General features: G+C 57.1%; 9 protein-coding genes across 9 annotated transcripts in view; 3 read left to right on the plus strand and 6 right to left on the minus strand.

Annotated features, from left to right (window-relative positions):
* Window positions 1–731: 731 nt before the first annotated feature.
* SPRG_21142 (hypothetical protein) lies at window positions 732–1,089 on the plus strand (the record flags this gene model as incomplete). Its single annotated transcript, XM_012352064.1, has 3 exons — window positions 732–808; window positions 855–959; window positions 1,002–1,089. The coding sequence occupies 3 exons, from the start codon at window positions 732–734 to the stop codon at window positions 1,087–1,089; spliced, it is 270 nt and encodes an 89-aa protein (XP_012207454.1).
* A 405-nt stretch (window positions 1,090–1,494) lies between these two features.
* SPRG_12353 (hypothetical protein) lies at window positions 1,495–3,203 on the minus strand. The gene is made up of 5 exons (XM_012352020.1): window positions 2,778–3,203; window positions 2,503–2,713; window positions 2,264–2,455; window positions 1,735–2,215; window positions 1,495–1,684 (listed from the first exon to the last, which is right to left on the minus strand). The coding sequence occupies exons 1-5, from the start codon at window positions 3,168–3,170 to the stop codon at window positions 1,546–1,548; spliced, it is 1,416 nt and encodes a 471-aa protein (XP_012207410.1). The 5' UTR covers window positions 3,171–3,203; the 3' UTR covers window positions 1,495–1,545.
* Window positions 3,204–4,014: 811 nt separating this feature from the next.
* On the plus strand, window positions 4,015–4,367 carry SPRG_12354 (hypothetical protein; the record flags this gene model as incomplete). Its single annotated transcript, XM_012352021.1, has 1 exon — window positions 4,015–4,367. One exon carries the CDS (start codon window positions 4,015–4,017, stop codon window positions 4,339–4,341), a length of 327 nt encoding a protein of 108 aa, XP_012207411.1. The 3' UTR covers window positions 4,342–4,367.
* SPRG_12355 (hypothetical protein) lies at window positions 4,351–5,098 on the minus strand. Its single transcript, XM_012352022.1, has one exon. It carries the CDS (start codon window positions 5,065–5,067, stop codon window positions 4,390–4,392), a length of 678 nt encoding a protein of 225 aa, XP_012207412.1. The 5' UTR covers window positions 5,068–5,098; the 3' UTR covers window positions 4,351–4,389.
* Window positions 5,099–5,883: 785 nt separating this feature from the next.
* Window positions 5,884–6,830, minus strand: SPRG_12356 (hypothetical protein; the record flags this gene model as incomplete). The annotated part of the gene is made up of 4 exons (XM_012352023.1): window positions 5,884–6,083; window positions 6,132–6,182; window positions 6,235–6,322; window positions 6,369–6,830. 4 exons carry the CDS (start codon window positions 6,828–6,830, stop codon window positions 5,884–5,886), a joined length of 801 nt encoding a protein of 266 aa, XP_012207413.1.
* Window positions 6,831–7,196: 366 nt separating this feature from the next.
* SPRG_12357 (hypothetical protein) lies at window positions 7,197–8,018 on the minus strand. The gene has a single exon (XM_012352024.1). The coding sequence runs from the start codon at window positions 8,006–8,008 to the stop codon at window positions 7,274–7,276; it is 735 nt and encodes a 244-aa protein (XP_012207414.1). The 5' UTR covers window positions 8,009–8,018; the 3' UTR covers window positions 7,197–7,273.
* Window positions 8,019–8,527: 509 nt separating this feature from the next.
* Window positions 8,528–9,265, minus strand: SPRG_12358 (hypothetical protein; the record flags this gene model as incomplete). The annotated part of the gene is made up of 1 exon (XM_012352025.1): window positions 8,528–9,265. One exon carries the CDS (start codon window positions 9,263–9,265, stop codon window positions 8,528–8,530), a length of 738 nt encoding a protein of 245 aa, XP_012207415.1.
* Window positions 9,266–9,686: 421 nt separating this feature from the next.
* SPRG_12359 (hypothetical protein) lies at window positions 9,687–10,554 on the minus strand (the record flags this gene model as incomplete). Its single annotated transcript, XM_012352026.1, has 2 exons — window positions 9,687–10,076; window positions 10,123–10,554. 2 exons carry the CDS (start codon window positions 10,552–10,554, stop codon window positions 9,687–9,689), a joined length of 822 nt encoding a protein of 273 aa, XP_012207416.1.
* Window positions 10,555–11,727: 1,173 nt separating this feature from the next.
* SPRG_21143 (hypothetical protein) overlaps window positions 11,728–12,293 on the plus strand; it is a gene marked incomplete at both ends in the record, with an annotated part of 1,463 nt that continues 897 nt past the window's right edge. The window contains one exon of the mRNA XM_012352065.1: window positions 11,728–12,235. Coding sequence (XP_012207455.1) covers window positions 11,728–12,235 — 508 coding nt within the window. The remainder of the gene's footprint in view (window positions 12,236–12,293) is intronic.

The following is a 12,293-nucleotide window of genomic DNA, read 5'->3' on the forward strand; positions in this document are numbered from 1 at the left end:
ACGTGCTTGGTAGAATGGACGCACGGCGCTGCATTTGGCCGCGCAACTCGGCCCGGCAACGATGATGGAACGACTGCTCGCCGAGACAAAGTGCATTGATCAGACCTTCCCCGTACGTCTCTTGATCAATTGTGTTGAAAAACGGAGTGTGGTAACTAGGGGGGCTTTACGGCCTTGTCGACGGCCATTGAGTTTGGTTCGCTCGATGTCATTCAAGCACTGCTGCGCCATGGCGCCAACGTGCACCATGTGAACGAGGTACATTCGATCGAGCGAGCCTCGTGGCGATGGCTTCTCGTTTTCGCTGCGTAGCACGGTGTGAGTCTCTTGCAGCTCGCATGCGCCCTTGGCCGTCCCGATGTCGTACGAGTCCTCTTGGACGCAGGCGCGGACCTTGACGCCCATGATGCTGTGCCCATTTTATTTCTTTTTTTCATGTGTTGACGCCCTTGGTGTAGAAAGGCTGGAACTGCTTCATTATGGCCGTGGACAAGGGGCAAGTCGACGTTGTGCGATATCTCTTGCCGCTCGTCAACCCCAACGAAGAGGTAGGTATGCCACCTTGCGCCATTTTTGAAAAAGCGAGGTAGATTGTTTCTTCGTTTGCCCCCCGTTTGGTGGCCCACAACGGGGCGCCCCCCAAGGTTTTTACGGTACCAACGACTTTGCTTGCATTTTGGTTGACCGATGCCCTCGTTTCAAGAACGGCTTCCGAGCACTCCACATTGCGTATGACGAAACAGATGACCCGAGCATGCTGCGAGCGCTCATGGAGTCGCCCGCACTCGAAATCAATGCCACCGATGCCGTACGTCAGCGTTTTTTGCGCAAGCGACTCATCGATGGGAACACAGCGACATGGTCTCTCGGCCTTGCATTGCGCGTGTGCCATGGGTCTCTACGCGTCTGTCAGTCAGCTCCTCACGCACGCAACCATCGATGGCAACCTCCAAGACAAGGTCGTGCGAGAACGACCATCGACACCTACAGTCTATGAATAGGAAGGCAACACGGCGCTGCATTACGCGAGTTTGTACGGCCACAGCAAGCTCGTCGAGCTTCTACTCGACGTCAAAGCGTCAACGCTAGACATTTCGATGCACAACCAGGTACGGCGCATCCAATTTCCGAACCGAAGCGAACAATGGTTGGATCGGTAGAGCGGCCAGACGGCACTGATGCTGGCCGAGGAGCTAGGACACGAAGCCATCGCAGTGCTCTTGCGGGCTCGCCCGTGACCGACTCGTATTCAAACGGGATGGACACCTATCAATATCGAGTTTTCAGTGGCGTTTGAACCCTACACGCGTACGGTTTCATGGGGAAAGGGTCCACAGATCAAGCCGTCGAACATGCTGCTCATCGCAAACCTTCGCCACACCATAGACATATCAAGCTGGCCGTCATAGCGCGCATATGGAGATAGCGACTGGATTTCCTCATTTTCAATCGACAAGTACACACTGCAGAAACCACATCCCCCACGTCAAGGCGCACAATTCTTCACAGACCATGTTTGCCATTTTAAAAACGTACGATACCATCTTACTTGTACTCGTTTGGCGCGGGCAGTCCCATGACACGGGCCAGCCCACGGTGCACTTGCACCTGCCAAAGGCCGCCATCGCAGCGCTCGCCGTCGGCCATGAGAAGGTTCTCTGGTGGCGTCTCGAGCTGAAAGGCCCTACGAATGTCCGCTCGACCAATATAGCCACGCACATGCCATGGTGGTACCGTGTCTTGATCACTTGGACCGTTGGTTGGTGTACGTGCTGGCCCTTCTCAATGCCGAGCATCATGCTCGCGTACTCGGTGCGTGACGCCTTGCCTTGCATGAGCACAATGTGCAAGTAGCCGTCGTCGAGGCGCGCGCTGGGCGCGATCTTGGCGTCGTTGGCCGCGTGCGACACGTTCATGGCCCAGAAGAGGCTCATGTCGCCTTCGAGACGCGTCCAATTTGAGGACACGGGGTCGCCCACAGCGGGCAAGAGCGTCGGTGTCACGCTCGTGTCGGCGTACGGCGGCTCGTCCTCGTCGCTGCTCGGAAGGTACGAAAGCGTGCCGTGCCAGCTCTTGGGCGCAATCAGCTTGACGATCGTGCCGACGACGAACCGCTGGGCCCCAAAGAAGCGGTACTTCTCACTGTCATGGTCAATTTCGGCCATGAAGCCCCACGTGAGCGAAAGCAAAAGATAGCTCGTGGTCGTCGCATTGCCTACGTATTTGGTCATATAGGACAAGCAGCCTCATCGCCAACACCTACGCAAGGTGGCCACGTCGAGGGGCAGCGGGCGGCCTTTCGCCGCAAGGTACATGGCGCTTTCCGGCGTGCATAGCTCGTTGGCGCCATCACAAATCGATTTGGCCAAGCCGTTGCCGGTCCCTGCGGGCAAGATGGCGAGCGGCAGCTGGATCGCAGTGGCCCAGTCCTGCCGTTGCATCAAGCCTTGGACGACTAGAGTGACAGAGAATAGAAAACAGCCGTCGTCCCAAGAAATAGACCTTCGTACACAAAGCCGTCACCGCCCACGACAACGAGGCAGTCAAAGCTCGATACGTCGAGCGTGCGTGCCACGTCGGTCGCGTGTTTCGGCCGGTCGGTCACGATCTTCTCGACGCGAATGTTGGCGAGGCCCAGGATGGTTTCGACCTTGCCGTAGATGTGTTCGCCCTTGCCCGTGCCGCCGACGGGGTTGATGAGCACAAGAAACGTCTAGTAGTACGTCATCACACCGACAACATGAGCACCAATGTCATAGAAGACTTGGTGGTCGTACGCGCTGCTTGGGCGGGTGCTGCATGATGGCGTCGAGCGTGGGCAATCCAACCAGCGGCCGGCACGGGTTGGCAAAGTACTGGATGATGCGCACCCACTTGTCGACTTCGAGCTGGTGAATGCCATTGCTGGCCTCGCCGCACGACGTCAAGACCACGTCGCGCAGCTTGCGCTTGCCGCTCTTTGTCTTTTCGACGACGTGGATGAGCAAGGGCAGGCTGCAGGTCGCGCCGATCGTGTCGTGGCCCGTGCTCGCGCCGAGGACGTCCGCCCAGAGCAGGCGAAGGACCGGCTTCTTGGCCATCGCTATCTCGAGCGCGTCCTCGGTCGCGACGACGATGGCGGCGTGGCGGCCCAGCGCAAAGGTCTCGCTGCCGCTGCTCAGGCTGGTCATGAGTCCGAGAATGACGTTGATGGTCCGGTTCCTGATTGGCCGTTTGCAACGCTCTACGCCCATTTCAGCCAATCAAATGGCCGATTTGATGTTGCACATGGCTCGCTTTGTAGCATCGGTGCTCACGTCGGCGTAGGCATTGGTACCGGCATCGAGTACTAGTAATACTCCAACACAGCTGCTACACGATCATTTCGTCGTCTTTTTTGATAACCCTCCTGCCCGACATGGCCGAGAGCACGGGACAAGACCCGATTCGGTGCGGCCATGACCTGGGAAAGGCGGTCGTCAAACTCGCAGTTGGCAGGTATGTACAGTAATACCCTCATCAATCCTATTCAATGACGTGCGTGCGGGTTGTGTTGGGATTGTGTCCATGGTACTGCCGAGCATACGAGTCGACCAAAAAAAACGTTCGTCGACCTCGACATCGCAGTGCAAGCTGCCACCATGATTCATCACCTCTTGGAGGACACATATACGCGCGGCGATGAGCGCTGCACGAGCGATGACGATGACGTGCTAGCTTGGCTATCACAGCTCAACATCTCTGCCGAATGTACGTCCTTTCTCACCCATCCTTACGCGCTCTCTCACTGCATGCACATTACCCGTAGCCGACAGGTACTTCCTGCAGTGGTGCTACCTCAAGCCATGCTGCTAGCTGCAGCCTGCCCACGTCGTTCCTTCCTCCGCCAGTTCCTTCGGATCAAGTACTGCTCCGACTAGGTTCTTGGCGAGGCAACGTTCGTGCTTGGCGCCAAATTCGCGCCACACAGCGTTACCAGCCAATCACGATGCGTTCACGGCATGAGTTTCAGCCAATCGCTGTGTCGTGAATGGCATGTCCCGGGCCAGACAAGAAACGACCACTGGAACTGGACGAGGCATGGCCGACGACCGGAGCAAGCGCCAGCGAACGACGACAACGATCGCGGCCGCTGGGCCCGCGCCGCTGCCAATGACGCTGCCATCGGTCTGCGAGATGCGCAGCTTTGGGCTGCAGGACAAGGCCGAGGCGGTCTCGACGGCGCGGGCAACGTGGGGCGCCGACATGACCAAGTGGCGCGAGGTCGCGTTCGAGCACATCGACACGAAGGAGAGCGCGCAGCACATTCGCGCCCAGCAGCGCGCGTACCGCCGGCAACTACTCCATCCAAACAACCCTTAAGTTATCGCACCCGCTGGCAAAACCCATTTTCGTTGTTGTCATGTTCCTCTAGTCGTAGTCGTCGTCGTCGCTCGCGTAGTCAAAGACCGACTGCTTGATCGGGCCTTGCTTGGGCGCGGTGTTCGCGTGGCCATTGTCGGTGACCGACTCGGGCGGCGCGCCATCAAACTTGAGCACCTTCTTGGTCGACAAAAAGTAGGCGAGGTAATGGGTCGAAAACTCGGTCGTGCCGCCAAGCTCGTCGAGGCCCTCCAGCATGTGCACGACGCTCTTGTTCTTGATGAGCGCAACGCACGGAATCATCCAAATACCGAGCTTTTGCACGAGGTAGTCGGCCTTCTCGGCGTTCATGCGGCAAAACTTGGTCTCGAGGTGCGACTCGGCCAGCGTCCGGAGGTGCTTGTCGAGGAGCGGGCAGTGCGCGTTGGTCGCCGAGTAAAAGTGCAAGATGACGCACTCGCTCGCCTTGATGACGTCAAAGAACTCTTGCTGCGTCGAGAGCTCCGTGTACTCGCCATGCCCCGCGTCCTTCCACTTTTGCGTCTGCGTCGCCGCCGCCTTGATCTGCTGCAGCCGGCGCTCGCGGAGCCGGTCCAAGTCGTCTTCTTCCATCGTCTCGAGCTGCTTGATCTGCATGTCCAAGCGCGCTTCCTGCGCCTCGAGCGTCTCCAGAACGCGCTCCGAGACCGCGCTGAGCATCTGCTGCTGGACCGCGTTGGCGTTCATGTCAATGCTGCCACCCCACCAAATCTAGAAGTCCCTTCGTCGCCGCGAGGTTTAACGCGTGCGTTTTTCGAAAAACGTGATAGGTATTACTAGAATACATTCCATACTAAAGCACATACAAAACCAAGTGCTTTAAATCCAGAAATTTAATCACACTATATCACGACTCACAACAAGCGCCGTACATTAATTTGCACCGACGCCACTTCGTAGTAGGGCCGGTCGTTGCAGCGCTGGCACTCAGTAGACAACCTGCAGAGAGGCAGCGCCGTATAAGTAGTTTATCCATCGAAAGACGATGCAGCATCGCTGAGTAAGGTCGGCAGCGTTGTCCGTGGCGCAGTAACCAGCGACCGAGACATTATTTATGGCATCTACCATTAATAACCACATATTGACAAAAATAGCCGCGTGAGGGCGCACCGAGGCGAGAACGCGTCGCGAGATCGGCCAAATCATGTTTGAAAAGAAAATCGCTCGTACTTGGTACCATAATAGAAGACATGTTGGGGAGCACGCAATGCTATGTGGCGTCATCGTGCGAGTTCTGTAGCGAGAGAAAGGGTCAAGGGCGCTGGGATCTATACAAACACTATTTATAGAAAAACATTTTAGTGTGCATGTGAAATACTGTACGAGAAAGATTCTACCAGCATGGCATGGCACTCAAATGCATGGCACTGCCAAGCGCACAAGCTCTTCCTCCATGCTGCAAGGCTTTCAAACGCTGGGGCGGTAGTGCCATATGCTATTAATGCCTTGGGAAGACCGGCGGCTGCGTAGTGGTCATGCACCCGACGTTCATCACGTTGGTAGTTAGTAGGCAGGAACAGTCCATAAGAACGAGTCGACGTGGTAGATAGTACGTCTCTTACAAAGCCTTTTCGTTTCGTAGTCGATGAGGCGCTGAATGAGATCGTTCTTCTGGCCCTGGATCGAGAGCCCCCGCTCCTTTAGCTTGTCCTTCAAGACGTTGGGCTTGAGCGCCTTGATCGCGCGCGCGTCCAGAATCTCATCTGTGCATGCGCATAAGACACAGCCACATGTTTATCTGCACAACGTACCGTCGTTGGCCTTGGAGGTCTTGGCCGCCTTCGTCTGCTTGGCCGCCTCGGCTAGAGCACGCACACAATCAGCGCTGATGGCTTGTGTTGCATATCGTCGTACCTTCTTCTTCTTCCTTCTTGCGGCGCGCCGCGTCTTCTCGCCGCTTGCGGACCTCTTCAAGGCGCGACAGATCCTTCTTGGCTTCCGCCTAGAACAGCGTTAGATGGCGGATGATGGCGCAGGATAACGCGTACCGTTTCGCCGGCCAAGTGGCGCTTCATGTAGGCGGCGGCCTTGGCTTCCTTCTCGATGGCTTCGCGCTCGCGACGCGTGAGCTGCTGCGGCTCGGCGTCACCGACCATGTCCTTGGCCTTCATGACCTTGTTGGACGCGTTCTGCAAGTTGGGGTTCTGCACTTGGATGAGCGACTGGACGCCCTTGGGCTTGGGCGCGCGGACAGCGTCGGCCGCCGGCTTCTCTTCCTCGGCCTCTTCAAAGACCACGTCGAGCTCGCCGTCGGCGCCGCCCTCTTCGTCCGAGCTGCCGTCTTCGTCGTCGTCGCGGCGCGCCCGGCGCTTCTCCTGCTTGACTTCCTCGACCTTGTTGCGGGCCTCCATCTCCTCGAAGCTCGTGACGAACTTGCGGCTCCCGCCCTTGGCGGAGTTGCGCTTCGAGGACTTGGCCTTCTTGGCCGCAGCGTCGCCTTTACCACTCATGGTCGTAATTGAGATTTGAGCTTGACGCCAACGGGAAAAACCTCTCGAAATCAATCGCCGTCGCCGGCCCTGCACCAATGAGCGGCCACGAAAGACCTCTCAGAACGCATACTCGTTCGCCGCATATTCCCTTGTGTCTGCGATGATAACCAGCATGCACACACCTTCGCGCACACGTTGTTACATAGTATACTGTCTTTAACAAAGAAAAAAATGTGCACAGTACATGGCGATGGACTAGCCTCTGTCGCATGCACTGAACGTTGCTACGACTGCTAGCGTCGGTCGAGTCGAGACGCGACGTCGCCCATGGAAAGTACGAGGAAGAGGGCCGGAGCGGCAGCATTCCCAACATTTGACTTTATTGTGCACTGTGGTTTCTTTGTGGTATTCTTTATGGAACAAAAAGTCATGGCTGGCATTGTGCGCGATCGAGAGTCGATTTACGAGCCGACGACCTTGGCGCCGGCAGTGAGGTACACGTCGGTCTTGCAGGTCGCCGCTTGAAACGCCGGCCGCTTGGTTGCTGCTTCGAGGGCCGCCGCCAGCAGCGGACACGCATGCAGCAGCTCCGTGTTCCGATACGTGCGCAGAAGGAGCGAGAAGCGGAAGAGGTGCGGCACTAGTGCAATCTCGGCCTGGCTCAACCGGTCGCCGAGAAGGTAGGGGCCACGGGAACGGAACGCCGCGGCGTCTTCCCGGTAGATGCGCTCGAGGCCCGCGACGCCGGCGAGCATAATTGCTTGGAGCTCGTCGTCATTGGCCGCGTCCTTGTTGCGAAGAAACGCAAAGATGGACGGGACAATGTCAAATTTGGCGACTACGAGGTTGGACAGCGCGGCACCCGCCGGGTCGTCAGCAACAAAGAGCTTGCCGTCGTTGAACTTGGCGTCTAAATACTGGGCGACGATCATCGACTCGTATACGGCAAGTCCGTCGTCGAGCAAGCATGGCACCGACCGAAACCGGTTGAACTTGTCGATGTAGCTGGCGGGCATGGCCGCGTGGATGGGTACTTCGATGATGCGCACCAGCGGCGCCTGCACCTCGGCGGCGGTCCAGAGCGCGCGGTGCGCCAACGGACACACCGTGTTATTGAAGAGCGTGAGGCCGTTGCTCGTCTTGAGCGCTTCGAGCTCGTTCGGCGAGAGTGTGTGGTAGTCGATGGATGTCAACATCAAGGGAAATTCAACAGTGTACGTACGACTCGTTCTCGACCGAAGTACCACGAAATAAGAACTCGGGGATGTTCCTCGTACAACTACGTCTCGACTGTGCTGTCGTAAGCCCGGCGGCGAATCATGTAGCGTCATACCACGATGCTATCTAGTATCCGGATCCGGATCATTTGCGATGCTGTGAGTGTGCCACGTCATTTCCGTGTCACCACCGAAAAGCTTGCTGCATCACGCCGCAGGTCGAATTAGCACAAGCCAACAGCCAACACAATTCTTGCATCACGCCGCAGGTCGAATTAGCACAAGCCAACACAATTCTTGTGCACAAGTTACAAGGACCACACAAGCGTTTGTAGACTATTATACGAGTCTAACAAGGGCCTCGGAATCTGAAACTTTGTTAAGCTATGATTCCTATCAACCCAACGCTAACCAGTTCGACGACCAATTTGTCGACAAAGTCTGTCGATTTGTGATACAATGGGTTATCCAACATATCGCACTCTATCAAGTGGCAAGTTAGTGGCGCGCTCGGAGTTTGGCAAACGCACGCAAGTACATCTCGGGCTCGCGCGTCACACGCTGAAACGCAGGTCGCGCGGTCGCTGCCGCCAACGCGCCTGCGAGCACCGGGTGCAGCGCCAGCATCTCTGTGTCGTGGTAGTGCTTGGCGATCAAGTTGAAGCGGAAGAGGAGTGGCAAGATCAAGATTTCGGCGAGGCTGAACCGATCCCCGAGCAAGTACGGCCCGCGGCTGCGGTACGCGGCCGCATCTTCAACGTAGACCGTCTCGAGCTGCGCCAGGCTCGCGTGCATCTTGCGCTGCAGCGTTTCTTTCTTGGACGCATCCGCGTTGCGGAGAAAGGCAAACGTCGGGGCGACATCAAAGACCGCCTCGGCGCGCTGCACAACCGCCGCGCCGAAGCGGTCGTCGTTGGCAGCGAGGTGACCGTTGTTGAACATCGCATCCAAGTACTTAGCAATGTCGACCGAGTCGAGCATGGGTCGGCCGTTCGCGAGCAAAAAGGGCACCGACCCGTGGGAATTGAAGTGGCGCAGGTAGCTCGTCGGCATATTATCCAGACTTAGCTCGAGCACGCGCACTGGGGTGTCAATTTTCGAGACGGTCCAGAGCGTGCGGTGCGCCCACGGACACACCAACGCGACGAAGAGCGTCGTCTCGTCGCGCGACTGGAGCGCCTCGAGCGCCGCTGCTGAGAGCGACGTGTACGGAACCATGGGTAGCTTGCGAGGCATTTTGAACACTGCGCGTTTCGCTCCATGGATCAAGACACATTGTTCGGGAGCGCTCGGCGCGGACATTCGCAGCGGTCCATACCTAGAGTAAGCGCGATCGCAATATCACCGCGAGTACGTAAGCGTAGCGTCATCCGCGACGCGTTGCAGGAGCACTCGGATGCGATACACGTATCCTTGCACCCGACTACAATACCGCGACGACGTTTGGCTGCGGTACCTTTGCTTCCAAGCAAGGATGAATAAACCTAGCCAAACAATGGACAGGTTGTCATTTGTAACCACCACCGCCAACAACACCGATAATTCCAAAAAGTATATACCAAAACATGATATATGTAGGATTTACAATGATATAGGATGACGCCTTCAAAGTCTCTCTCACTGCATCTCGACGAGGACTGTAGTGGCCCCTCAAAGCTTACGGCCACGTTCGCTCGCCCTTGGCGACCTCCGCGCTGATCTCGAGACTGATGACGCTGCCGGCCTTGGGGTACAACGCCTTCATGGCCGCAATGAGGTCCGTGCTGTTCTTGGCCGTAGCCGTCGCAGCGTCAAAGTCGCGAATGTACTTGGCCGTGAACGCGGGCGAGTCAATGTCGGCGACATCACCGACGATCGCGTGGCCCGGCACGATGACGCTGGGCTTGAGCGCCTGGATCTCGGCCAACGCGTCGAGCCACTCGGTGTGCGACTCGGGCGTCTGCGTGTCGGCCATGAACGCGTGGATGTTGTTTTCGAGCAAGACACCGCCGACGACGGCCTTGAGGTCTTCGATCCAGACGTAGCTGCGGGCCGCGGGGCCGCGGATCTCGAGTTTTTTTTTTTTCAAGCGTGAGCTTGTCGGTCGTCAAGACATCCGGAAAGATGGTCGTGGCCGGCGCGTCCGCACCAAGCGCACCGGCCCATGCCTTGAGCTTGTCCGCGACCGTCTCCTTGATGTGCTCGACGACGGGCGCCGTAGCCACGATGGCAGCGTCCGGGAACGCGGCGTGGATCGTGTCAAGACCAAAGTAGTAGTCGGGGTCGCCGTGGCTCACGTAGATGGTCGTGAGGTGCTTGCCGCTGGCCTTGACGAGGTCGACGACGGCCTGCGCCTGGGACTTGCCAAACTGCGCGTTGACGAGGATCGCGTCCTTCTGGCCCGTGACGAGCACGGACGAGACGGGGAAGATAGCCTCCTTGCCGGGGCTGTACGAGGTGAGGTTGAGAGCCGAGTCGCCGCAGTAGGTCGTGGCAGACGTGGCGGCGGCGGCCATCAAGGTGAGAAGGGCGGAGAGAGGGTTCATTGTGCTTGACAACAAGTAAATTGAAGAATGAGCTGTTGAGATGCGATTGCCGAGGCCGCGCGACACTCTTGTCCTTGTGGAGTCGGGTCGTTCAACGGAAGACATGTGACAACATATGTTCGAAATACCCTTTCGCACTGACAGTGAAGACGAGCGAAACGAACGCTCGAAAAAGAGAAGATTGACGCAAGCTTCGATAAAACGGACCCTTTGCCAAAGCTACGCGGGTGGATTGTAGTGCGAGCTTACGTTGAATAACACAGTGCTCTCCGGGTCTGCTTAAATTGGTAGAAATAAGATCTGACGTATTCGCGCACTATTATTGATACGATCTGGCTCTTCGATGCTACTGTGCTGATACCATTGAATGAGACGAAACGTCCGCTTGAGAAAGATCACTGCCTTGACTCATTGATCGGTGGCGTCCACGAAGCGATATAGCTCTCAGTGAGATGACTAAGAACAGAAGACAGATTGAAGCTTATCAATACCAAGATACTTTGTAGGAAGATAAGATCTTATGGCCGCTTATCCTTGGTCAAAGTGTGGTTCAAGATGCCAATACCGATCTCGGCGATGGACTCGTGGTTTCTTGCGACAGAGATTTATCGAATACTCTAGTGTGTAATGAGTTATCAAGTCTATCCCATGCCGAGATGTACAATACTCCGTAGTTTTCATTCGCATCAACGCATGTCCAGGTCACTGCCGGCACGGGTCTTTATTGTTGCCTCGACGACAAAGGCTGGTTTTTGACTACTTGTCAAGCGCATACACAGAGCATTCGTCGAGCGCATCCTTGAGCTGGATCCAACTTGGTCCATTGGCCTAGGCCGACACAAGAACACGCATACAGTACGAAGGAGACAACGTCACACAACAGACACCCGCTGTAGCAGTCACACAAAATTGCACACCGTACCAAAGCCAGAGACATTCCTTCCCGTGACGACGACGGAAGACTGGCGCTCCGCACGTGTTCGACCGTGTCTTCATTTGAACGATGCTACTCACGGTCCTATGGTGAGCGGTGATGCCCTACGGTTAGGAAGCTAACCCCAAGAATAACGGTTGGCAATCGACGGCGGCCTCGGCAATCGCATCTCAACAGCTCATTCTTCAATTTACTTGTTGTCAAGCACAATGAACCCTCTCTCTGCCCTTCTTACCTTGATGGCCGCCGCCGCCACGTCCGCCACGACCTACTGCGGCGACTCGGCTCTCAACCTCACCTCGTACAACCCCGGCAAGGAGGCCATCTTCCCCGTCTCGTCCGTGCTCGTCACGGGCCAGAAGGACGCCATCCTCGTCAACGCGCAGTTTGGCAAGTCCCAGGCGCAGGCCGTCGTCGACCTCGTCAAGGCCAGCGGCAAGCACCTCACAACCATCTACGTGAGCCACGGCGACCCCGACTACTACTTTGGTCTTGACACGATCCACGCCGCGTTCCCGGACGCTGCCATCGTGGCGACGGCGCCCGTCGTCGAGCACATCAAGGAGACGGTCGCGGACAAGCTCAAGGCATGGGCCGGTGCGCTTGGTGCGGACGCGCCGGCCACGACCATCTTTCCGGATGTCTTGACGACCGACAAGCTCACGCTTGAAGGCCATTCGCTCGAGATCCGCGGCCCCGCGGCCCGCAGCTACGTCTGGATCGAAGACCTCAAGGCCGTCGTCGGCGGTGTCTTGCTCGAAAACAACATCCACGCGTTCATGGCCGACACGCAGACGCCCGAGTC

Source organism: Saprolegnia parasitica (genome assembly GCF_000151545.1).
Source record: "Saprolegnia parasitica CBS 223.65 unplaced genomic scaffold supercont2.91, whole genome shotgun sequence".
NCBI classification, from domain to species: domain Eukaryota; phylum Oomycota; class Saprolegniomycetes; order Saprolegniales; family Saprolegniaceae; genus Saprolegnia; species Saprolegnia parasitica.